At 42.5% G+C, this 24714-nt stretch overlaps 2 protein-coding genes across 2 annotated transcripts in view; one reads left to right on the forward strand and one right to left on the reverse strand.

Moving 5' to 3' along the window:
• Nucleotides 1-122: 122 nt before the first annotated feature.
• Nucleotides 123-15178, reverse strand: Fkbp3 (FKBP prolyl isomerase 3). Its single transcript, XM_028858991.2, has 7 exons — nucleotides 15023-15178; nucleotides 11753-11854; nucleotides 10760-10867; nucleotides 4927-5062; nucleotides 3899-3966; nucleotides 1260-1357; nucleotides 123-463 (listed from the first exon to the last, which is right to left on the reverse strand). The coding sequence occupies exons 1-7, from the start codon at nucleotides 15128-15130 to the stop codon at nucleotides 409-411; spliced, it is 675 nt and encodes a 224-aa protein (XP_028714824.1). The 5' UTR covers nucleotides 15131-15178; the 3' UTR covers nucleotides 123-408.
• A 1844-nt stretch (nucleotides 15179-17022) lies between these two features.
• The window catches only part of Fancm (FA complementation group M), a 57370-nt gene continuing 49678 nt past the window's right edge, over nucleotides 17023-24714 (forward strand). The window contains exons 1-3 of the mRNA XM_028858949.2: nucleotides 17023-17592; nucleotides 18294-18466; nucleotides 22637-22714. Of these exons, the coding sequence (XP_028714782.1) occupies nucleotides 17112-17592; nucleotides 18294-18466; nucleotides 22637-22714 (732 nt within the window). The 5' untranslated portion in view covers nucleotides 17023-17111. The remainder of the gene's footprint in view (nucleotides 17593-18293; nucleotides 18467-22636; nucleotides 22715-24714) is intronic.

Raw genomic sequence — 24714 nt, forward strand, 5'->3', positions numbered from 1 at the left:
GAATAATATTTTTAAAATGTCCTGGACAAAGATAGCCACCTTGATTAACAGTTATACTCTTATTTGGATGGACTCCCAAGTCCTGCTTAACCTAATCCGAACATTAATACAGCAACACAAAGTCTAATCAAGACAATCCATGACATTTTTATTGAGCCTTTTAGTTTACAATATGAGGTAAAAGGAAAAGCAGTTCTCTTTAATATTTTACACAGCTATAGTAAAATATCTGAGACTTAAAGGGACTTCCAGGGGGTTACATTTCTCAAAAATTGAGATCAAGTAAACAAGCTTTAACTCCTTGAATTTTCCAGTTGACTCTTCCCTTAAAATAGTAACAAGCTCTATTTTGTCACATTAAGTTTCAAGGCCAAGTTTTTATTGTTGATGTCTTCTGAAGCACTGGTTTCAGTCAATATCTACTAATTCTACTTCAAAAATGAGTTTGGCATTTGGTGGAATTCTGTGGGAAATGGTCAAGGTAAAACTGATGAAAAGTGCCTCTCCCCCAACCACTAACCTATAGCATAATACTAGAATTGTGAAATCTGGCTATTAGTAATTTAAGCTCAAAAGAAAGCGTGTTGGTGTGGCAGCACACCCCTAAGCCTCAACATTTGTGTGCTGGAGACAGAAATACTTACAGGGTAGCCCAGAGAGAGTGTCCCAATAAATTTAAGAAGAGATTTGTCTTTGACTCAGGCTGGCTTGAGTTTCCTAAAAGTATCCTTAGTGATCAAAAGAAAGCAATCACAAAAGTTGAGTTTCAACAGTATTATTCTTACCTGAATGCCTCACTAATGCTACTGAATTAGCCACTATCTTATGCTTTCACATGAGATGAAGCTGCAGGCAAGCTGAAATGAATTTAACTTTTTTAAGACTACAGAGATGACTTCCAACTTTAACCTCACTCCTTATCCCCAAAAATCCCAATATCAAAACTAATTTTGCCAACAAGAATGGAATCAACACCTAAAAATTACTTCCCACTTAACTATTGGATTAAAGTCTTAAATGGTCTACAATCATTGCCTTTCTGCTTTTTGTAAATGTTGACAAACCAGTTTGTCATAGTACTGTAATTATTAATAAATGCTTACTAACATTATTTGTCCTGTGGTCTCTGTCATTTTACATGTGGTAACCATTGTTTACGTTCTATTTCTAAGATTTGAATCAGTCACTGGCCCCATCTTAAATCTGTGGGAATTTGGTTTTGGCGTGCGTGCATTTAAATTATAAAGGAAAAAGGATACTTGGCGTCAGGCTGTCCTTTCTTTCCATAGGCCCATTCTGGTTCAATCTCCAGTCGAGCCTTTTCTCCTTTACTCATAGTCAGGAGGGCTTCATCCCACTAAAAGCAAGAACAAAATATACGCGATTACAGAACGCAAATAAACATATTTTTTAATTCTACTGGTGCTACAGAGATGGCTTAGAAGTTAAGGCATTTTAACACTGGCAGAGTTCCGTTCCCAGCACCCACATCAGGCAGCTCCTATCTGCCTCTAACTCCAGCTCCCGGGGAACCCCCTGTTCTGGTCTCCATGGGTACTCATATGCACATAACATACAAAACACAGTAATTTTGTTTGTTTGAGACAGATCCTGGTTTTTCTATGTAGCTGTAGCTTATGCGCCCTTTGTCCACCAGGCTGGTCTTGAATTCATATAGTACCACTTGCCTCTGCCTCTCAAATGCTAGGATTAAAGTGTGTGCCACCATGACTTAACTGTAAAAATAACCTTTAAAAAATTCTATTATTGCCCTAAGATGATATGCTTTGTTGAATTCCTAAATCTGTCTTCAATTTCCTTAACAAGAAGTTTCAACAAGTTAAAAGCAAAGCTCCAGTCAGCCTTTTTTTTTTTTTTTCTTGTTAGGTTGGAGATCAAACCTTGTATATTTTAGTCAAGCTACATCTTGTACTAAAATCTCTGACCTGCTGTTTTACATTGTTTTGAGTTCTACATAGAAGTCTTTAAGTCTCATCTTAGATTTACAGAAAGCAGTATGTCGTATTTTTGTAGCTACATTATTAAGTAAACATTTTGCACGTCACAATTTGAGTTTCTGAGAAAATTTATAAACAGGTAGTTCTAACAAAACATAATTTGAGGAAATTATCAACTTCTAATTTCTTCAATACACTATTAATAGTTAATCTTACTTAAGGCTAACTTCTTAAGGTTTACTTTTATTTCTCATATGCTTGGACAAATAAAAGCATGTTGATGTCTCAAAGATTTTTAGAAGAAATCAATTGCTCTTTCTACAAGTACTTCAGTAGAATAGATTTCTTCATTATATGTGCCAAAAAATGTTATGTCTGGGACCGAACTAGGCCCTCTGAATGTGGGTGAAAGTTATGTGGCTAGATCTGTTTAGGGAGCTCCTGGCAGCGGGACCAGGACTTACCTCAAAATGGCTTCTGGAAACACATTCCCTAGGGTGGGACACCTTCCTCAGCCTTGACACTGGAGGGGTGGGGTTGTAGAGGGAGGGTGTGTGTGGAGTGGGGGGGGGGGCTTGATCCTGCCTCAACTTAGTTGACTTTGTTGATTCCCCAAGGGAGGCCTTACCCTCTCTGAGAGGGTGTGGGAGGAGAGAGGGTAGGAGGAGGAACTGGGATTGGTATGTAAAATTAAAAAAAATAATAATTTTCTAATAAAAAAATATTAAATGTGAAAGGCTGTTTTCTGACAGTATTAACTTTCAAAATAAGCTGATACATAGAAACTACTGTATGAGTCCTCATTATATTAAATTATACTCCCTAAAGCTTATAGCTCTGGAGTTTGTCAATATTGTTTATTTGTTCAGATAGGGTCTCTAGGTAGCCCTGGCTGGAGCCTCCACAGATCTAGCTACATCTGCTTGGAGTGCTTGGATGAAAGGTGTGAACAAGCATGCCTGGCCCAGGATTCTTACTTTATAATGGGGAAATTGACACCTAGAAAACTTGTAACCAGGTCAGCCAGCAAGGATACTACAAAGTCTTTCTGACTTCGATTATTTTCCTTATATCTCCAACCCTAATTCTTGGATTTTTACACAATGTTTTTTGTATGTTTTGGTGGTTTGAATGATAATGCCCCCATAGGCTCATATACTTGAGTGCTTAGTCCCCATTTGATAAACTGCTTTGAAGGATTGGGAAGTGTGGATTTACCAGGTGTGGTGCACACCTTTAATCCCAGCATTTGGGGGCCAGAGGCAGGTGAATCTCTCTGGGTTAGAGGCTAACCTGGTCTACAAAGTCAGTTCCAGGACTGTCAGAGCTGATAAACAGAGAAACCCTGTTTGGGGGGGGGGGTTGGGGGAGGGCGAAGAGTGTGGTTTTGTTGGAGGAGGTGTGTTGCTGGGAACATGCCAGGCCCAGTGTCTCTGTCTGCCTGGTGCCTGCAGATCTGGATGTAAAGCTCTCAGCTGCTTTTCCAGCACCATGCCTTCATGTTTCCTACCATGACATTAATGGACTAAGTTAGCCTCTGAAACTGTACACAAGCCTCCAATTATAAGAGCTGCCTGGGTCATGGTGTCAATTCACAGCAAAAGAATAATAATGAGCTGGGGGGTGTCGGTGGCAGTGGCAGCACAGGCACACACCTTTAATCCCAGCACTTGGGAGGGAGAGCCAGGCGGATCTCTGTGAGTTCGAGGCCAGCCTGGGCTACCAAGTGAGTTCCAGGAAAGGCATATAATAATAATATTATTATTAATAATAAAGAAGAAGACATGTTCAGAATCTAACCTAGCTAGGACCCTGTATATACTACTCAAGTGTTCCATCACAAAGCTGCTCCCCATCCCCACAATCCAAACTTTTTAAAAGCCTACACAACAATCCTGTTAGAATACCTAGAGATTCATTTGCCATCTTTATTTACTTACTCCTCTGATAACCTTGCCTACTCCAACCTTGAAGCTTAAAGGCTTGGCATTTTTCTTCTTCTTTGAACCTGCAAAACAGATTTACCTTTTAATCACATACTATAGTTTTAATTACCTTCTAAACTGTATTATTAAAGTATTTAAAAACTGCCCAACAAAGTTATAAAAGAAACCTTAAAACATGTTTGAAGTATGTGATTGACTGTTGTACCACATACATACATAGCTACCTACAACTGCATATAGCCTCAAGATGAACACAACCTGAAAGCAGAGGATCTGGACCACTAAATAACAAGCTATATTGACTTCTTTGAGGCAGAATCTCACTGTATAGCTGCCCTAGAACTCACTACTTAGACCCTGAACTTACAGTGAATTTCCTGCCTTTTGTTTCCAGAGTGCTGGGATTATTTTTATTTTCTGTTTTTACATTAAAATTTGTAAAGCATTCTGGGACACTGCTAGGTTAGAATATTGCTTTTCCTACTAACCTGATACTGAGGCTTGGTCCCCCATGTCGCAGTGTTGCAAGTTTAAGGGAACCTTTAAGAGGTGACTAGATGCATAAAGGGTATGAATACTTTTTTAATAGGAACAAGTTCCTCACTCCTGTGGTGCTTAGTAGTTAAATGCAGAATAGACTATTAGCAAAGCAAGCGGAGCACTGACCTCCCTTATCATGGACACACAATGCTTTTCTTCATGTGGTCCCCACTTTCTTAGGACAGAAAGCACTTGACACTAGGAGAGGAGCAGATGCCACTTCCACTGTGTTCTCGGAGTGCCACAACTAACAGCCACGCTAAACCTCTTTAATAAGTCTCAAGAGTTTGAAAACAGACATAAAGCTTTCAAGTTCCACATCTTTTGTTTCCCAAATGATCAAGATTAGCCAGCCAACAACCCACGAATGGTAGACCACCACCAAGAAAATCTTGGTACAAAAGACATCAGGGAAAAGTAATAGCAAAGAAAAAAGAATGACCTTTTGCTTATCTATCTAGTGCACAAACGATAAGACTTACTTGTTTGAATATTAGTGTCAAAAACAGTTCCATCTGGGAGTGTCCCTGTATACCAGCAGTGAACAACGTCTCCCTTTTTAGGAAAGTTGGTTTTATCTCCCTTTTTTAGAACAGATTTTGTATATTTCGGTGGACCCTAAAAATAAAATACGTATTTATGTCCTTTTAAAAAGATGACAGAATACTTATAAATAATGGTTACTAAAGTTAGGTCAGAGTAACAAACTACTTGCAGCCAACATGAGTTAAGAAAACAACCCAACCATGAGAATGTTATTCACATACGAGGCCATAATTTAATGTCAAACAACTTACAGTATCTTTGGAAACTAAAATTCTCATGGCATGACTTTGTTAATCATTCAATACCATAAATTCTCAAAGTTAGAAAAATAAAACTAAATTCCTAAGGTACTATGACATTCCCTACCCCATGCCAATTACTAGATTTTTTTTGATCATATGCAATGAAAATGAATACAGTGACATTGCCTCCATCCACAGCCTGGCTATGACCCCTCAAGAATCTTAGAAGGAACCAGGAATGGTGGCATACAACTTTAATCCCAGCACTCAAAGAGGCAGATCTGTGAATTCAAGGCCAGCCTAGTCTATGTATCAAGTTCCAGGCCAGTCAGATTTGCAAGCTGAGATCCTGTCAACAACAACAACAAATTTTGGAGGGAAAAAAATACTCATGCAAATAAATGGTTCCTGTATTCAGAAATGGATCTGCATTATCCAAATTAATTTTTGGATTATAAATCTAAAAAAAAAATCTTTTAAAACAAGTAGCAAAGCTAGTTATCAAGGATTTAAAATCTATTTGGTTCCTGGGTTTGGAAATGAGAAAAATAGTGTTATTATTCTTTATTCCTACCTAGTTGCAATTGGTCAAGTCATGTATTCAATTGTCTGACTCCCTTAACTTTAGATTCCTGAACTTTTCAGAACTTATTTAGTCTCTCTGCTAATAGTCTCTCCCTTGGATAAAGATTTTATTAACCAAACTAGCCAGGGTTTTATCCTTTTCTGGGCTAGGTCTGAATCGACCTGTGAAGACTAGAGGAGCAATAATAGTTTCCAATAGCTCAAGGGCCTTATTCTAGGCCAGTGGTTTACAACCTGTGGGTCATGACCCATTTGGGGTCATATACCAGATATCCTACATGTCAGATATTTACATTAATATTCATAACAGTACCAAAATTAGTTATGAAGTAGCAAGGAAATTTTATGGTTGTGGGTTACCACATGAGGAACTGCATGAAAGGGTCACAACATTAGGAAGGCTGAGAGCCACTGCTCTAGGGTAACCGTTCTGAGAAATTCAACACTTCCTGTTATAGAATATTATCTTAAGGTGTGTTACTTTTGTTTATGTTGCATTCCTTTAACTCTGTGAAGCTGGGTTACTGTGCCTGTCTAAAACACCTGATGGCCTAATAAAGAATTAAATGGCCAATAGCAAGGCAGGAGAAAGGATAGGCGAGGGGTTGGCAGGCAGAGAGAATTTATAGAAGGAGAAATCAGAGAGGAAAGAAATCAGTAGCCAGAGAAGGACAGCAGGGGCCAGCCACCCAGCTACACAGCACGCCATGGAGTAAAAGTAAGATTTACAGAAGTAAGAGAACAGGAAAAGCCTAGAGGCAAAAGGTAGACCGGATAATTTAAGGAAAGCTGGCAAGAAACAAGCTAAGCTAAGGCCAGGCATTCATAAGTAATAATAAGCCTCCATGTGTGATTTATTTGGGAGCTGGGTGGAGGCCCCCCCCCAAAAAAAAAAGAGCAAAAACAACCAACACCACTTCCAGAAGAATTTCCGGTCTGTTCCAGCCATCCTAAAGGTTAAGGCTCTTGTCTCAGTCTGTGTTTAAGAGCCTGACTGGCAACACAGAGTTTCCTATTCTCCTTGGGTCTCAAAAACATCTCACTTCCTGCCCCGTTAGTCTTTGCCATTCCCTCTCCCTCACTGTTACTCTTCCTTAAAAGGCCCAGTCACCCACACATGTAAATGGGGCTTTGGTCTGAACAAAACTGTGCCAATTTAAAAGTCTGCTGAGTGCATCTTTGACATAGGTAGTTCTTGTGAATGATGTTAAAAATTACTACTGTTATGCCCAAAGGCCTACACCATGGAAGATACAATCTCTGTGGAATCTTTTCCATTTTCAAACTCAGGACACCTGCCAAGCATTCCTCTCTGCAATGCTTCCTGCATGAACACCTGACACTATGTTTCCATTTTTTATTTAAAGTTTTTAGTGTGTATATATACATGTGGGTCAGAGTTGATTCTCTTAGCCCCCACCCACCTTTTTTTTTTTTTTTTTAAAGGTTTACTTTTATCTGTGTGTATGTGAGTGCATGCCATATATTTGTGGGTAATTGTGAAGGCCAGTAGAGTCTGGTCCCTGGAGTTGGAGTAACAGGTAGTTATGAAATGCCCACATGGGTGCTGGGAACTGAATTCAGGTCTTCTGGAAAAGCAGAAAATGTTTTTAACCTCTGAGTCATCTCTCCAAGACTCATCTCCTTCCACTTGTATGTGAAGTCTGGGGGACAAAATCTGGATGCCAGGCTTCCCCTTACACACCTGTACCGGCTCAGCCATTTCACCAGCACTACAGTGCAGTTCATAACAATAGTCTACCTTACACAAGGAATTCTGCTTCCTCAGGAACTCAGGATTGTCTGGAGATACTTTAGTTTAATGACGCAAAGATGTGTTGCATTCTTTTATGTTGCATTTGTTTAACTTTGTCAAACTTGTTACTTTACCTGTCTAAAACACCTGATTGGTCTAATAAAGAGTTAACAGCCGATAACAAATCAGGAAAAAGGATAGGCAGGGCTGGTAGGTAGAGCCAATAAATAGGAGGAGAAATCTGGGAGGAAAGATCCAGGAGCAGGATAAGGAGGAGGACTCCAGGGGCCAGTCACCCAGCTACACAGCAAGACAAGGAGTAAGAGTAAAGAAAGGTATACAGAAATAGAGAAAGACAAAAGCCCAGAGGTACAAGGTAGATGGGGTAATCTAAGAAAAGCTGGCTAGAAACAACCAGCTACACCTGGGGAAAAGGGTTTAGTTTGGCCTTCATATCTCAAATCACACACAGTGCGTAACTAAGGGGAGTCAGGAAGGCCCTGACAGAGGAAAGGTTAATGGCTTGCTCAGATTGTGTTCTTTTGCTTGTTTGTTTTTCCAGACAGGGTTTCTCTGTGTAGCCCTTGCTGGCCTCAAACTCACAGAGATCTGCCTGGCTCTGTCTCCTGAGTGCTGGTATTAAAGGCGTGCGCCACCACCGCCCAGCCTTCAGCTTGTGTTCTTACATAACCTTAGACCACATGCCCACATCAATCAAGAGAATGCCCCCACAGACAGGCCCACAGGCCAATCCGATGGCAGCACATCTTCAATGGTGGTTCCCTTTTCCCACATGACTGGTTTTGTCGTGTTGACAGAACACTAACAGCACAGATATCTACTACACATTCTACAGCCCAAAATAGCATCCATCAACAAAGAAATAATAAATTGAGCCCCAGAGCTGCCGTTATTTGCCAACAAACACAAAAAACCAAATAAGCAAAAAAGTCTAATTTGGGCACGGTAGCCTATCCAAATCCCAGTACTTGGGAGACGAGGAAGAAGGATCATCATGCATTTGAGGGTTGCCTGGGTTGCAACAAACTCCGGGGATTCTGTCCCTGCTTCCCTTCTCCTTGGAGTGCTAGAATTACAGGCAATCTACTACTCTATCTGGCTGGCTTAAAATGGGTTTTCGGGATTCAAGAGTCCTTTCTCCTGTAATGCAAATATTTTTACCAACTGAGCCACTGCACCTGCCCATCATTTTCTTAAGAGAATGTATCCTCTCTGCTACATGAGTACCCATGAGAGCAATGAATTGCACTCTGATTTTTAGAATACTGTCTTGTGACTTTTGCCTCAAATTAGCCAAACTAACATGAATTCAGACCAGGCCTAGTGAACAATTTCTGCTTGTTTCTTCATCATTTTTCCTCTGTAGTTCCAAAGTACAAGCACAGACAGGGATAACAACAGGGATGAGCACAGTATCACTGAGAGGATCCAGGAAGAGAGAGAATGTGTAATTGACTTCAGTGTTACCAATTTAATAAAACAAATAAGATCCTTAGTTCTAAGGACACAGGAAAAGTAAAAGGAGAGGTAACTATTCACAGGACTTCTAATGAATAATAGTCAAACCTACAGGTCTTTACAAAAATCACCCTTTAAAATCCTCTGCATTAGCTGTGCAGTGGTGGTGCACACCTTGAATCCCAGCACTCAGGATACAGAGGCAGGGGGATATCTGTGAGTTCAAGGCCAGCCTGGTCTACAAAATGAGTTTTAGAACAGGCTCTAAAACTATACAGAGAAACCCTGTCTAGAAAAAAAAAAAAGAAAAAAAAATTTTTAATGCATTGTTTCTAGCTCCTAAGAAACTGTGTTTTACTACAATTCTTTTTCTTAACTTACTTTTTTTTTTTTTTTGGCTTTTCAAGACAGGGTTTCTCCATGTAGTTTTGGTGCCAGTCTGGATCTTGCTCTATAGACCAGGTTGGTCTCGAACTCACAGAGATCCACCTGGCTCTGCCTCCAGAGTGCTAGGATTAAAGGCGTGTGCCACCGCTGCCTGGCTGTTTATCTTTTTGGATACAGGGTTGTACTACACAGCCCTCACTGGCTTGGTACTCAACTACATAGACCAGGCTGGCCTGGAAGTCACAGAGACCTGCCTTTCTCTGCCTCCTGAGGGTTAGGATTAAAGGTATGCACCATTACCACCACCCCCTTTCCTAACTCTTTAACAGCGTATAAGTTTATCTTATAACATGTCTAATTTTCATGAGGATAAGCTATGCTTTTGAAACCCTATAGTAATCATAGATTTATTTACTTTTGTAGCCACTTAATATTTACTCAATAGATAAAACAGTCATCAAACATAATAAAACTCGAAATTCATCTGTGTGTACATAGCCACAAACATTAATTTGTGCTTTCTGAAAAAGATTATGCAAAATTAACTGGCTTTAATAACTATCTGACTTCACTATACCTTAACTTTCAGTCTGTGAACACATACCCAAGCCATAAAACTAAATGTAGATTATTATCATTGATACTGACTACTTGCAATGAATAAGCTTAAACCTGGGCCTACAATTCCTGTACTTAGGTGGGTGAGGCAGGGAAAAAAAAATTCAAGAGTTTGAAGCCAACCTAGACTAAAAGCAAAACCCTATATCCAAGAAAATAAACAAACCCCCAAATGATTTATAGGATTCTTCAAAGTTTATGTTAAGAATGAAAAACCTGGGCTGGGAAAATGAGGCTTGAACTGTTTCCAAAGCCAAGCACATCATGTTCATTAGAAAAAGCTAAAAATAACTTAAAAGGAAGTTTCTTTAATTCAACCCAACTTGGCTACAGAATCAGGTTCTTAAAATAGTTCAGAAAGCCTGGGAGCTCTGGCCAGAAGCTACTAGCTCTTGGGTTTATTTCTATACCAAGGATAGGGAGTTAGTGCACTCCAAATCACAGCTTCCCTCTGAAAAAGTAGCTGTACTCAACCACACCCAGTTTATTTAGAGATATAAAGCAAATGTTAGCTGGGGGTGGGGGCAATCCCTGCTAGTCGGGTGATGGAGGCCAGCCTGCACAACTTAGTGAAGCCCTTCTCAAAACTAAAACAAGTACTTGGAATTAATTTAGTGGTAGAGCACATCACACATGCATGAGGTCCTAAGTTCAGTCCCTAGTACCAAAAGAAGAAAAAAGTAAAAACTATCAGATACAAACCTCATCAAGAGCCTCTTCAGACTTGGTTTCTTTGGGTTTATCGTCATTAAGCTTCACATTTTTCACTTGCTCAGACACTTTACTTACAGATTCAGTACCCTTGAAACGCTGTAAAAAATATTCTAACGTGAGTACTGAGGACAGGCCAGCAACTAGGAAGAGTATCTAGATTCAACCCTTCCAATACATGAGCACCTGTACAATGAAGACACATTTATGTATTAATAACTCAAACAAAAGCAAATCACCCACGGGAACCATCTAAAAACAAAGATATTACCGATTTAAATAAAGTCAATAAATTATGACCTCAAACCATTTCATGATATAAATTCTAAACAAGCACCATGACCTTCAGACAAGGAAGTCAGGCCGGGTGGCAGTGGCACACACCTTTAATCCCAGCACTCTAGAGGCGGATCTCTGTGAGTTCGAGGCCAGCCTGGTCTACAGAGTGAGATCCAGGACAGGCGCAAAGCTACACAGAGAAACCCTGTCTCGAAAAACAAAACAAACAGACAAGGAAGTCAGACGCATACTACTCAAAGCTTCTTCAATAAAAGTCCTTTTTTGTAGATGATAATCACTTTGTAGTAAACAAACATTAAAGAATTTCTTTAAATCTGTTTTTATCATCTAAACTAGTCTAAGTTCTTCCTTGACATAGAACTCACAGTTTCCACATAACATGTTATAACAGTGTAGAGAATGTCAACTGGCTTACCAGATTTATGACCTAAGAATTGAATTTGTGTATTGATTTAGACCACTAGGAGTTGTTTTTTTTTTTTTTTTTTTAAATCTGGTTCCTTTAAAAATAACCCCAAATACTCAACCATGTTGTAAACTAGCCTTGCTTGATATGACAGAAAGTCCAATTATGGATCACACTTAAGAAAAACTGCTGGTGAAAAAACCCCAACTTATTCTTCAAAAAAAGTGTGGAAATAAAATTTCTAACTGAAGTTCTTCTAATAGGACGTTATAACTTACCTTAGTTTCAAAAAGGTGGTTATAGGCTGTAACCAAATGATCCTTATTAGCTGTCTTAGCTACATTTTTAATGTTTCCCAATAGTTTATGCTCTGCAAGAAACTAAAAGAAAAAAAAAAAACTCATTAGTTAAAACAATTTCCCTCGAGTAGGAAGGCTCTAAAATTAGAAAATGGAGCCTGGAGTTGAGGATGTAGCTCATCGGGTAGAGTGCTTGCCTTGTATGCACAAAACCCTGGGATCCATTCCACACACCACATAAACTGGGTTTGAAGACACACACCGAAAATCCCAGCATTGAGAAGTATCAAGGCCATGGCCAGGTACACAGTGAATTCAAGACTAGGCTGAGATACATTGAGACCCTGTCTCAGAAGAACACAAAAAAATGGAGCCTGGTGTGATGGAACTGTAGTGAGACAGGAGGATCCCTTGAGCTTGGAATTCAAGACTAGTCTGTACAAATAATAAAACCCTGTCTCAAAACCAAGAAACTTAGAAACAACCTTTTGGTGCTAGCTACTATGTTTCAATAGTAACAATGAAGAAATAAATACTGCCATTTTTATATCCCATTCTGAAAAGGCATATTTTGAAATACCAGGAATTAAAGAGTTAGAACTATAGTATGTATGGGAGACAGAGATTCATTTTAACCTTTCACCCATTACAGAACACACAGAAAAGATTATCTAGACATTAAGCATACTATAAGCAGCTGCCCTGGTAAAATACTACTTGGCATGCCTTTAGAAGTCTACAAGTTGTCCTCTGACTTCTAGTGTCATGGCACTCAAGCCCACACACATTAAGCCAAGAAATAAATGTAAAATAACAAAGCACATGTGAGGCTAAGCCAGAATGGAGAGTTCTAGACCATCTTATGCTACTACACAGTAAGACTATCTCAAGAAACAACAAAAAAGCAATAATAATAATAATAAAATCAATTCATAGTATGTTTATCTTAAAATCAGGTGAGAGTTAGAAATCTTGTGTTAAAAATTGAAAAAAAAAATTCTTGTGTTTGTCAGTTTGGACACACAAAAAGCATGCACGGTATGCTCAAGTCCTCACTTTCCACCTTGTTTGAGACAGGGTCTCTCTTACTGGCTAGGGGGCCTAAGAGCTCCCAAGGATTCTCTAGTCTCCACTTCCCATGCAGCCCTGTGATTGTGTACTACCACCTCCTGTAACTGCAGACTGTCTGGGCATCCTCACTCACAGCACCATACTTGTGTGCAAACACTTTACCCACTGAGCCATTTCTACAGCCCTTCATTGTCGTCTGCTTCCTCCGCTGTATTTGGAAGCTGCTGGCCTCCAAGTTTTCTGAAAGCTGTTTTAGCACCTAAGAGTTTTTCTTTTGTTAACTACCTTTATCACTATTGCATTTTCCCCTCTTTGCTGTCTCCCCACCCCTTTTTTGAGATGGGGTCTCAATATGTAACCCTGGTCAGCCTAGAATTTACACTGTAGTTCAGGCTGACCTGGAATCCAGAGATCTACCTACTTATCCCTCTGGGATTAAAGGGATGCACCACCACCTGTGCTACAAATGGGTGGCTAAGATGGAGAAAAGGTTGAAAATTGCATTAAAAAGAAATTTTCAATGATAAAAGACTGGTGAAATGATATAAAAGTTGGTTATATAGAAGTAATCAGTTACTTCAGCACTCTTGTGATTTCTTTGAAAGAGCCCAGGAAAATATCTAAAATACAACTATCTAGTATTTTATGATTAACAGAAATAATGACCATCAACTAATTAAGGTAAGAGAATGATCACTGGGGATCATGCATTATTTTTACAAAATATTATGATGTTCCAAATCTCTTGAAATTGTCCAAATCAGGTCATTTTAACCTAGGAGTATAAAAGAAGAAAAAAAAAAAACCCAATAAAATCTACATTGGGATAAGCTGTTTAAAGACAGCTTACAGTAGTACCGTTTCGAAGTATTAAATGTCTAACTCTACTTCTGTTGAAAAGCAGAATGGCTCAAGAAAAAAGAATCCCATTAAAATGGCATAAGGGTCTATCTGCATGATGTCTTTTCCTTTTCTCTCTTGTATATTTAAATATGGAGCATAGTTCTTATTCTTACTACATAATGTTATATAAATACTGGCTTAACTATGTCCTGATGCCAGAATAATTATATATATGGGAGGAATTGGAAGTGTAAGAGTTCTTGAGTCTCTCCATCAAGATCCTGGAAAAACACAGGCCTGAGTATGTGAATGATCACTGCAAAATATGGATTTAAATGGCTGTCGCCAAAAGCATTTTCATACTCTGGAATCACAGAACGATCGATTATTTAACATTTTAGAATTTGAAAAACTGTAAAAAATCAAATTTCAGGCTGCACCTTCTGATTTCAACAACGTGTACCATCATTCAGCAGTTTAAAGAGACAAGGAACACGACGACATAGTGGCGCATGACTGTTATCCCTAGCGTTCGGGAGGTGAAGGAAAGGGGATCAGGAGTTTGTGGCCAGACTGGGCTATGTCAGAAGTTGCCCCCAAAAAACATTAAAAGGGGGGAGGTGGTCGCCGGAATTATCATTTCTAAAGGACAAAAAGTCAGGTGTCCGATAAAAACAACCTGTGACTAAAAAAATGGGTGACTAAGATGGAGACCAGGCTGAAAACTGCATTAGAAAACTACAATTTTTTCAAATCTGCGTGTTTATAACCATAGGAGAGGCCACAGTACAAAAATTTCACATTTAATTCCCCTAAGTATTAAAGGTAAAGGGACTCTCTAACAAAAAAAAATGTTAAGCCGTAATATGAGTTTTTGAAAATCACAGATTATTATAGTTCGGTATTTAGTAAATTGGTAAAACCAGTACGATGCACACACGACGTCCCACATCTTTACACCCCTCCCTCCCATTTCCCAGTGGCCAGCACTCTGCGCCCGGGAATCCTGCATGCGCGGTTCCTCGTCCCCCGCCTCAGACCCCAAGATCTCAGGTTCCCTTTCCTCAGGTCCTCGGCCTCACAGAGCCCAACTGAGATTGAAATCTACGACTGCAGCTCGCTCGCCAGCCCTAAGAAACAAGGCCGATCCCCGCGGAAGCAGGGGCGGCCCAAGGGGCGGGAGGGTGGGAGCCCACGCGGGCCGCTCGGGCCTGGCCAGCACCGGCCACAGGAGGCGAGGGCGGGGGCACCGAGGAATCCGGGATGTAAGGCATCTCCGGGGGGGTGAAGCGGCCCTGGATCGCCCCGGCCCGGCCGCCCAGGTGCCTCTGGTACCGAATCTGAACCGTGATCCTGCAGAAACTTGATAATGTCCTTCTTGGGCAGCTGCTCGCTGCGCAGCTGCTCCACGGTCCATGCACGCTGGGGAACAGCCGCCGCCATCTTCCCCCGCTGCCGCTGCTGCACTGAGCCAGCCCGCCTCAGTCCGGCGGCGCCCCGCCTCCGGGGCGTGGCCTCCCTGCCTTTCTGAGTCAGCCCGCCAGTCCTGCGTGGCCCCGCCCCCGAGGCGTGGCCAGAGCATGCGCCAGGCTCCAGGGGGCGGGGCCTCAGCCTTTCTGAGCCCGCAAAGTCTCTGTCCTTTCCTGGCCCCCGGGCCTCCTGCTGGCGCTCAGAGGCGAGGCTGCTGTGATCTAACAGGGAATGGGACTAAAGTGATGTCAAGGCTGGGCTGTGAGGACTCTGTTGAGTAGAGTGAAAAAATCTGTGCAGGTAGCTTTGCCAACTGAATGCAGTGATGTCAAACCTCTTTACTTTGACGCTTTGGGCAGCCATTACCCACACTTTTTTTAAATTTTTATAGCCTACCATGTCTTTAGAGGTACAGATAGTAAACCGTTTAAGGAAAATAACTACATTCGGGTTTCCGTCTCATTTTATCTAGTTCTACCCTAATCTCATCTGAATTGGCTTAGACCTTGCCCATCAAAAGTTTATTTACGGCCGGGCGGTGGTGGCGCACGCCTTTAATCCCAGCACTCGGGAGGCAGAGGCAGGCGGATCTCTGTGAGTTCGAGGCCAGCCTGGGCTACCAAGTGAGCTCCAGGAAAGGCGCAAAACTACGCAGAGAAACCCTGTCTTGAAAAACCAAAAAAAAAAAAAAAGTTTATTTACACAAAACTAAATGCAAACCGCCCCCAAATCAAACGACAGATGTTTGTGCACAAATTTAGAAACTTGAATAAAACACCGTGATGAAGCTCCATTTAAAATACCTCTTTCCGGCCGGACGGTGGTGGCACACGCCTTTAATCCCAGCACTCGGGAGGCAGAGCCAGTCGGATCTCTGTGAGTTCGGGGCCAGCCTGGGCTACCAAGTGAGTTCCAGGAAAAGGCGCAAAGCTACACAGAGAAACCCAAGTCTGAAGTAGAAAGCTTCGGCTAACAACTGCACAGGGATGCTTACTGCTCTAAGCCTGTAATTATTATGTAACAGTGCAGATACACAGTACATGCCTGTAGCACTTGAGAGCAAGCTGAGGCAAGACATTGGCCAGTTCAAGGCCATTTTGGTCTACATGATGAATTCAGGCCAGAATGGGCCTCAGCAAGATTCTGTGTGAAACAAAAGCATACGGAAGAAAAAGAAAATGAAATCCCAAAACAAAAATCTTACTTGTTTTAGTTTTCCAATAAACACAGGTCCAGAGCACATTCACTTTCTTTAGACAGGCAAAATATTAAAATAATGGGTTGCCATTTCTGACACAGAAGACTGCACTTTTCTCAGCATAAATGGAGAAAAATATGAATTATTTAACTCTCACTTTTGCTTTTACTCCCATCTTCAGGTTTAAATAGTCCATAATGTTAAGGTCACAAATTAATGAGTATGTACTTTCTCTGAGCCCTCAAAGTGATGTATTGTATAACATTATAAATGGTACTAAGTTAGCGGTGACACCTCATCATTGGAAGCAAAGGAATAACTAGATTCTATTTACTTAAGTACTTTTAGCTTGGAAACGCTAAAGCCAAGGATGACCTTGAGCTCCTGATCCTCCAGCCTCCACTTGAGGCAAGTGCCACCACGTTTTGTGGTAGATTACATTTAAGCGCTCGCGGGGCAGGGAGGGGTTTAAAAAAAAAAAAAAAAAAAAAAACTTAAACAAAAAACAACTTGCAAAGACACCCCCACCCCCGCGCACAATACGCATGCGTTCCAGCAGGTTTCCGGAGCAGCAGCCAATCATATTCCCCCTGCAAACGAGGCGGCGGCTTTTTCAACCCGAAGGGCTGCGGCCAGTCCCGCCCCCGGGTTCCACCGTGTCCTCCGCCGGCCGGAGACTGATGGGCGTCCGAGCCGCGGCGGTTGCGCTGCCAGGCGGGCGGGGGTCTCGGCGGAGCCCCGCCGCGGGTGGGCACCATGAGCGGACGGCAGAGAACGCTCTTCCAGACGTGGGGCCCGAGCCTCGTGCGAGGCGCCGGCGGAGCTCCGGGCTGCAGCCAGGCGCGCTCGCCCGCCGTGGCGGAGGCGCTGCAGGAAGAGGACGACGACGACGAGGTGCTGCTGGTGGCGGCGTACGAGGCCGAGCGGCAGCTGGATCCCGAGGACGGCGGCTTCTGCACGGCTGCCGGCGCCCTGTGGATTTACCCCACCAATTGCCCGGTGCGCGACTACCAGCTGCACATCTCCCGGACCGCGCTGTTCTGCAACACCCTGGTGTGCCTGCCCACCGGGCTGGGCAAGACCTTTATTGCTGCCGTGGTCATGTATAATTTCTACCGCTGGTTCCCTTCCGGCAAGGTCGTTTTCATGGCACCCACGAAACCCTTGGTGACACAGCAGATGGAGGCCTGCTTCCACGTCATGGGTATCCCGCAGTCTCACATGGCCGAAATGACAGGTATCTGAGAAAAACTCGGCTCCCGGGGAAAGGCTGGCTCTTGTGGTAATGACTATCCAGGCGGAAAAACTCCCCAATGCAAATGTGTTCCTCTTACATTCTTTGCCATAAGAGCACCGTCTGTCGGTAGCAAAGCCAAGTCTGATGCATTGACTTGCTTTGGTTACTTTCAGAGATAACTTGTAAATTGCCACTGTCTTGAATCAATTGTGTGGGAGTGCTGAACGTATTTCTTGGCATCCTATCCAAGAAGGATTTCCCCCTTTGAAGAATTTGCTTCTCCTGAGAGCTTATGTTCTTCTTGTAGGAATTATCTAAAGACATTGTAATTGCAGTCTTAGATAAGAGCCTGCTTCAACCCTTGGGCTTGAAATGCAACGTTACAACGGATCTCTCCAGTTGTTCTCCCCTTAAGTAGAGTGCCAGAGCATGGATGTATTCAGAAACCAGGCCAGACTGTTTATTTATAGTCTGCCGATGATGGTCTGAAGTTTCTGAAGGTTCGCTGTCTTAGTGTGTGTTTATTCTGTTGTGTTGTGAGACAGGCTCTTGCTGTATAGCCCTGGCTGACCTGGAACTCGATGTGTAGAACAGGCTGGCCTTGGGTTTATGTGAGTTGTCCCTCCACCTCTGCCTCTGGAGTGACTGGGATTGCGGAGGACTGCCACCACACCCTGCTCCTCTGTCACTTTGATTCACAGGCTCAACTCAAGCTGTCAACAGGAAGGAGATCTGGTGCAGCAAGAGGGTCCTCTTTCTTACACCTCAGGTCATGGTGAATGACCTGACGAGAGGAGCTTGTCCTGCTGCCCAGATAAAGTGTCTTGTGGTTGATGAAGCTCATAAGGCTCTCGGGAACTACGCTTACTGCCAGGTAATCTTTTTTGTTGTTGTTGAATGCTGTTTTGTAGAGGAGGCATATGTTGTTCAGGAGCATTTGGGGGAATAGGTCTAAGTAATGTAAAATATCACTAGTGTGATTCTAAAAGCTTTGCGCTCAGTGTGTCAGAACACGTGGTGGTGGGAAATAACACCCCCTTGTCCATTCAGATCTGTGTCTGCTGCTCTTTTCTTTCTTTCTTTTTTTTTTTTTTTCTTTTTTCTTTTTGAGACAGGGTTTCTCTGTGAAACAGTCCTGGCTGTCCTGGAACTCACTTTGTAGACCAGGCTGGCCTCCAACTCAGAGATCAGACTGCCTCTGCCTCCCAAGTGCTGTGATTACAGAAGTGTGCCATCACCAACCGGATTCTTTTTTCTCTCTTTCTTTCTTTCTTTTTTTTTTTTTTTTTTTTTTTTGAGACAGGATCTCATTATGTAGCTTTGCTGGCCTGGAACTCACTTGGTAGAGCAGGCTGGCCTCCAGTTCACAGAGCTCTGCCTGCCTCTGCTGGGACTAACATTGTATGCCACCACACCCAGCATTCTGTTGCCCCCCTAACTTTAGCAAGCACATTAATGTCAGATGTGCATCGTGTTAATTGGCTTCCTTCCCAGTAAGGACTTTCCACTTGAAGAATTTGCTTCTCCTCATATCTTCTGCTCTTCCATAGGAGTTATCTAAAGATAGTATATTTGCATTCTTACACAAGAGCCTGCTTTGACCATTGGGCCTCCTCAGAGCTCACGAAACATCCCAATGAATTGTCAAATTAGGTAGAGTACCTGGCATGAAAGCATTCTTAAAGTAGGCAAGGCTGTTTATTCATAGTCTATAGACAAGCCTGGTCTTCGTTTAGGCAACAATTTAAAGTAGGGCATAGGTGGAACGTGGGAAGTAGTAATCCAAACTTTGGAAGGGGATATATATTGCCATTGTTTGGCATTTGGGTGGGATGGCAAACAACTGTCAGTGTTATAAGGACTAAGTGACATAGTATATGTAGCGTACCTAACTGCACCTTCCTCTGAAGAGCACTCAATGCTGTTGGGTTTGGTCATAGACGTCATTCATCTCTTGACACTAAATGGAAAGGATTCCCCTCTTTCCCTCTTCTGTTGAGATGTTTTTGTCTGTTCTGTTCTACCTCAGTATTGGTCATAAAGGCATTTATTATTTTTTTAAAATTTGTTTTTTTTCTTTACTTTTAGTTGCATATATATGCATGAGTGGGTGGGTCTGTGCACCTGTGAGTGAAGGTGCCTTCAGAGTCCAGAGTAGGTTGTCGAAGACCCTGGAGCTAGGGTTCCAGGCGGCCAGCATGGGTGTTGGGACAGAACTCAAGCTTTCTGCAAGAGCAGTGTGCACCCTTAACGGTCGGGCTGTCTGCAGCCCAAGTAGCCTTGTATGTGTCCAGTTCGGAGGTATTGTTTGCGATTGTTGTTGTTGAGGCAGGGTGTCCCCGTGAATTCAGGTTGGCCTGTGACTTGAAATATTCCCGAGTCGGCCACTATAGTGCTGGGATGGTTTGTGTGCCGCCATAGCTGATGACTGTAGAGCTGTGCAATATTATCCCTTGTGCAGTAGGTAGTGAGGAGGAGAGGGCTCAGTGGAGTTCTGAAACCTGGTGTGAGTAGATACGATGTCGTGTAGGAACCAGTCAGTAGTTGAAGATGCTGGTCCTCCCGAAAGGGATGTACTCGGTTGAGGACAGAGATCGGGAGTAGCAGTAGGGGAAGGAAGGAGAGGCAAAGCCCTGGGCTTCACGCCAGTTTAGGATTTGCAGTTTCCTTGGAGATAAGTATTGTTACTGTATTACTCGGTGTTATCCTAGGGAGAATTATCATTCTTACCGTTATCACTTTAGCTAGATCTAGGAAATATATTTATTTCAGTCTCTTCTTATCTTTCCAGATTAATACAGATTGCGTTGAAATCTACATTTGAGGAAGATATTTAATTATTGTTCCTTTTTGTTTATTTATTTGTTTTTGTTTTTTAGCTAGACCTGGCTTTGAACTCACTCTGTAGCCAAGGATGACCTGGAAGTCCTGACCCTCCTCCCTCCTCTTTCCCCAGAGCTGGATTACATCACTTACCACTCCACCCATCTTGAGAGATAGTTTAAACTTATTCCAGCTATGTGGAAATTCATTTTGTAGAGTTAGCTTCTATTTAACTCATCTTATTTTCAAAAAGTGTCTAGGCATTACATGATTTTTCTTTTTTTTTTTGAAGCAGTGTTGGGATTTAATACAGATGCTTTAAGATAGGTTTCAGTACAAGGATTAAGAGGAGGCGTCCAGAAGAAAGACATGCTTGAGAGTGTGGATATAGGCTTCTCTAAGAAGAGCCAGGGAAAGTGAGACCTACCCAAGTATGGGTCCAGGCTCCTCAGGGGCGAACCACACAATCTTTTTCAAAAACTGTAAGTCTTGTGCTTTTAGTGAATACAGTTGAACATGTATTGACTTAACGAATAACAAAACAGCCCTGAGTCACTCTAGATATGAGTGAAAACAGGTTCACAAGCTACATGAAACATACATCTCCCCGAGTCACAGAATACAGTACCATTAATTACCTCATAGTGTAGCACGGGATGAAACTCACTGTGTAGCCCAGGCTGGCCTTAAACTCTTGCCGGTCCCCCCTGCCTCAGCCTCCCAAGTGCTGGTATGATAGCCGTTAGCAAGACACCGGCTCACTTCTCATGTGTAACGGTTTGGTAGATGGACTTGTGCTGGGGGTGTGTAGTACAGGTTACTGGACCCAAGTCCTCTTCATGGTCTGAGAGAACTCTGAATCCTGGTTCTCATGCAGCAATTTCTTTTTCACTTGAAGTACTGGAGATGGAGCTCTGGGCCTCAGCGTGCTGGACGGGCTGCCTACTACTGAACTTCATCCCACCCCCAATAACTTTGATTTACATTTCTTCGTTGTTATTTGTTATTAGAGACAAGGCCTTGCTTTGTGGTCCAGACTGGCCTTGAACTTGCTGTCCTCCTCAGTTTCCTGAGAGCTGAGGTTGCAGGCTCCCACCACATTCATCCGAGAAAGGGTGGTTTTTAGAGCACCGACCCAAAGAGCGGTCTGTTTAACCTCTTCCTTGCTACCGCCACACCCTTGCTTTTCATCCTTCGGTACCTCAGGATACCCCTTCTAGCACACTGCTGGTTAGTTCTTGTCAACTCGACACAAAGTAGAGTCACCTGGAAAGAGGGACCCTCAACTGAGGAATTGCCTCCATCTGACGGGCCTGTGGACATGTCTGTGGGTCATTCTCCTGATTAATGATGACTGTGGGGTGGAGGGCAGCCCCGTGAGTGCCGCCCCCTCTGGCAGGTGGTTTTCCATCTGAGAAAGCAGGCCTTGCAAGCTGGTAAGGAGCATTCCTCCATGGTCTGGGCTTCAGTTCCTGCCCTGACTCCCCTCATTTCATCCCATAATGCCATGGGCTCCCATCATTTCAACCATCAGCTGTAGCTTGTAAGATGAGGTAAACTCTTTCCCCCCAATATTCTTTTAGTCAGTATCTCATCCCAGCCACAAAAAAGCAGACTGAGACAAAATTGGTTATTGAGGATATTTTATCTTTCGTAAAAGCTTTTGTTTCCGCCGTGATGGGGATGAACCTTAGGCCTTCCTTGTACGTGCTAGGCGGGCTCTTTTCCTCTAAGTTACATCCTCAGGCCTTTTATCAGTCCTTTTATCCTTCCATTTTCTGGACCTCAATCTATAGCCCAGGCTGGCCTAGAACTCATTGTGTAACCCAGGCTAATCTTGATCTTTGGCAAGTCTCCTATCTCAACCTCCTGAGTGCTGTGATTATCACTGTGCGCGCTATGTCCAGCTTTATTAGTTCTTAATCAGAATAGTTCTACTGAAGTCTGCCTTGGGAATAATGTTATGCCTTTATATGTGACATCCAACATCTTTAAACAAGTATGTTAAATAATATGTTTTGAGCATTAGTCAAGATTCAGTGTATTATTAAACCTAAATCATTTGTTTATGGGGTGAAATGATTAGTGTTAGTTCCATGCACAGAATATCTGTGTATCAGTGGAGGAATAACCATAATAGATCAGACGTAATGCCTTGTTTAACTGAACCGTTGTTTTTTTCCCATTGAGCAGATGAAACTAAAATACTTTTTTTTTAAAGGTTGTAAGGGAACTGGTCAAATACACAAATCACTTTCGAATCTTGGCTCTCAGTGCCACGCCAGGTAGTGATATCAAGGTAAGTACCATGAACTCACTGTGTTATTATTACATGTAAGAAAATGCAGATTTTTAAATGGGGCCAGGTCAGTCTTCCATTTTAGTGTTTACCTGGTTTGACATAAGGGCTGAAGAAATTTCTTTATATTGATACCATCTGTCCCTTCCCCTTCTTTTATTTCATTCTTGGTGAGATAGGTTCTGGTCATGTTGCCAGGAAAGCCTTCAACTTCTTTGGTTTGTTTTGTTTTAAGATTTGTTTATTTATTATGTATACAGTGTTCTGCCTGCATGTATGCCTGCAGGCCAGAAGAGGGTACCAGATCTCATTACAGATGGTTGTGAGCCATCACGTGGTTGCTGGGAATTGAACTCCGGACCTCTGGAAGAACAGCCAGTGCCCTTAACCGCTGAGCCATCTCCAGCCTGGCCTTCAACTCCTTGCTCAAGGGGTCATTCAGCCTCAGCCTCCAACTCAGTTACGACTGCAGACTTGAGTCCCAGCTGTAGCAGGGGGTCTGGACCTTGAACCCGGAACCATAAGCATGCTTTCCTAGTGCCTTTCTGCCCGGCTGTGTTCCTAACCTCTTTTTAGTGTTTATTGAGGCATGGTCTTGCTAAGTAAGTAGCCCAAGCAGGCCCTGTCCTTGTTTTATCCTGCTGAGTATTGTAGACTTTGCCCTACCTAGGGCTTTTTATTTTTATTTTTATTTTTTTTTTAAGTTTTATTTTCCAATTTTCTTGGCATTGAGATGATGTGTAAAAATTGAAATGCTTATGACTTTCACCTTGCTTCCCCTGATGTTAGCATTGACATAAACCATAATATTAAAATTGACAAACTAGGCTGGGCGGCGGTGGTGACGCACACCTTTAATCCCAGCACTCTGAGGCAGTTGTTTGAGGCCAGCCTGGGCTACATGACAGTTCCAGGGCTGTTACAAAGAGAATCACTGTCTCAAAAAGCCAAAAAAAAAAAAAAAAAAAAAAACAACAACAACAAGTTTTTTCTGTCAGATATTAAATCACTGCTTAAATATCCCCTTTTAAAAAAAAATCTGTTTTAACTAAATTATCGAAAGTCAGCTTTCCTTATGTTATTTTTCTTTTTATTATTTGTTTGTGTGTGTGTGTATGTTTGTGTGCACACACATGTGTGTTCCTGCTCATGCTCACACGGCCCAGAGGAGGATGGCCGTCATCTGGCTCTACTACTCTCTTCCTTATTCCTTTGAAATGGGGCCTGTCGCTGAACCTGCTAAGCTAGTGGCTCTCCAGCCCTGCCTGGTCGACCTACCTCTACCCCCGCCGTACTGGGTTGTAATAATGCACATATAGTCACACCCAGCTCTTTTCCTCTTTTCTGTGGTGCTGGGGTCCAAATGGAGGTCCTCATGCTTTTGTATGGAGCGCTGTACCCACTGTACCTTCTCTCCAGCTTCAAATTCATCGCAATCTGCCTTTAAAAAAAATCTTTCTGTCCCCACTAAACTATAAAATACACGCGTGCAGTGGTTGGGTCCATTTTAGCAATAGTTTATCACTAATTGAATGCCTGGCCTGCGGAATTTACTCAGATATTTGTTGGTCTGGTATGGTAGCCCACAGTTGTGATCCCAGGACTATCAGGGCTATCTCAGGAATGGTCCCTCTAGTTTGAGGCCACCCTGGGTTATATAGTGAGATCTGGGCCAATCTGAGAGTGTCTCGAAAAAGAAAGAGAGAGAGATGGGGGCAGGGAGGAAGGAAGGAAGGAAGGAAGGAAGGAAGGAAGGAAGGAAGGAAGGAAGGAAGGAAGGAAGGAAGGAAGGAGCAACAAGAAGAAAACTGTTAAATGAACAAAATATAAAAAATATTGCTGGGTGTGGTTTTGTACACGCCTTTAGTTCCAGCACTGAGGAAGCAGAGGCAGGCAGATCTCCAAGAGTCTGAGGCCTACCTGGTCTATGTGGTGAGTTCCAGGCCAGCCAGAGCTACACAATAAGACCCTGACTCAAATAAATAAAGAACAATAAATGA

This window comes from Peromyscus leucopus, chromosome 14, assembly GCF_004664715.2.
Source record: "Peromyscus leucopus breed LL Stock chromosome 14, UCI_PerLeu_2.1, whole genome shotgun sequence".
In the NCBI taxonomy this organism is placed as follows: Eukaryota; Metazoa; Chordata; class Mammalia; order Rodentia; family Cricetidae; genus Peromyscus; species Peromyscus leucopus.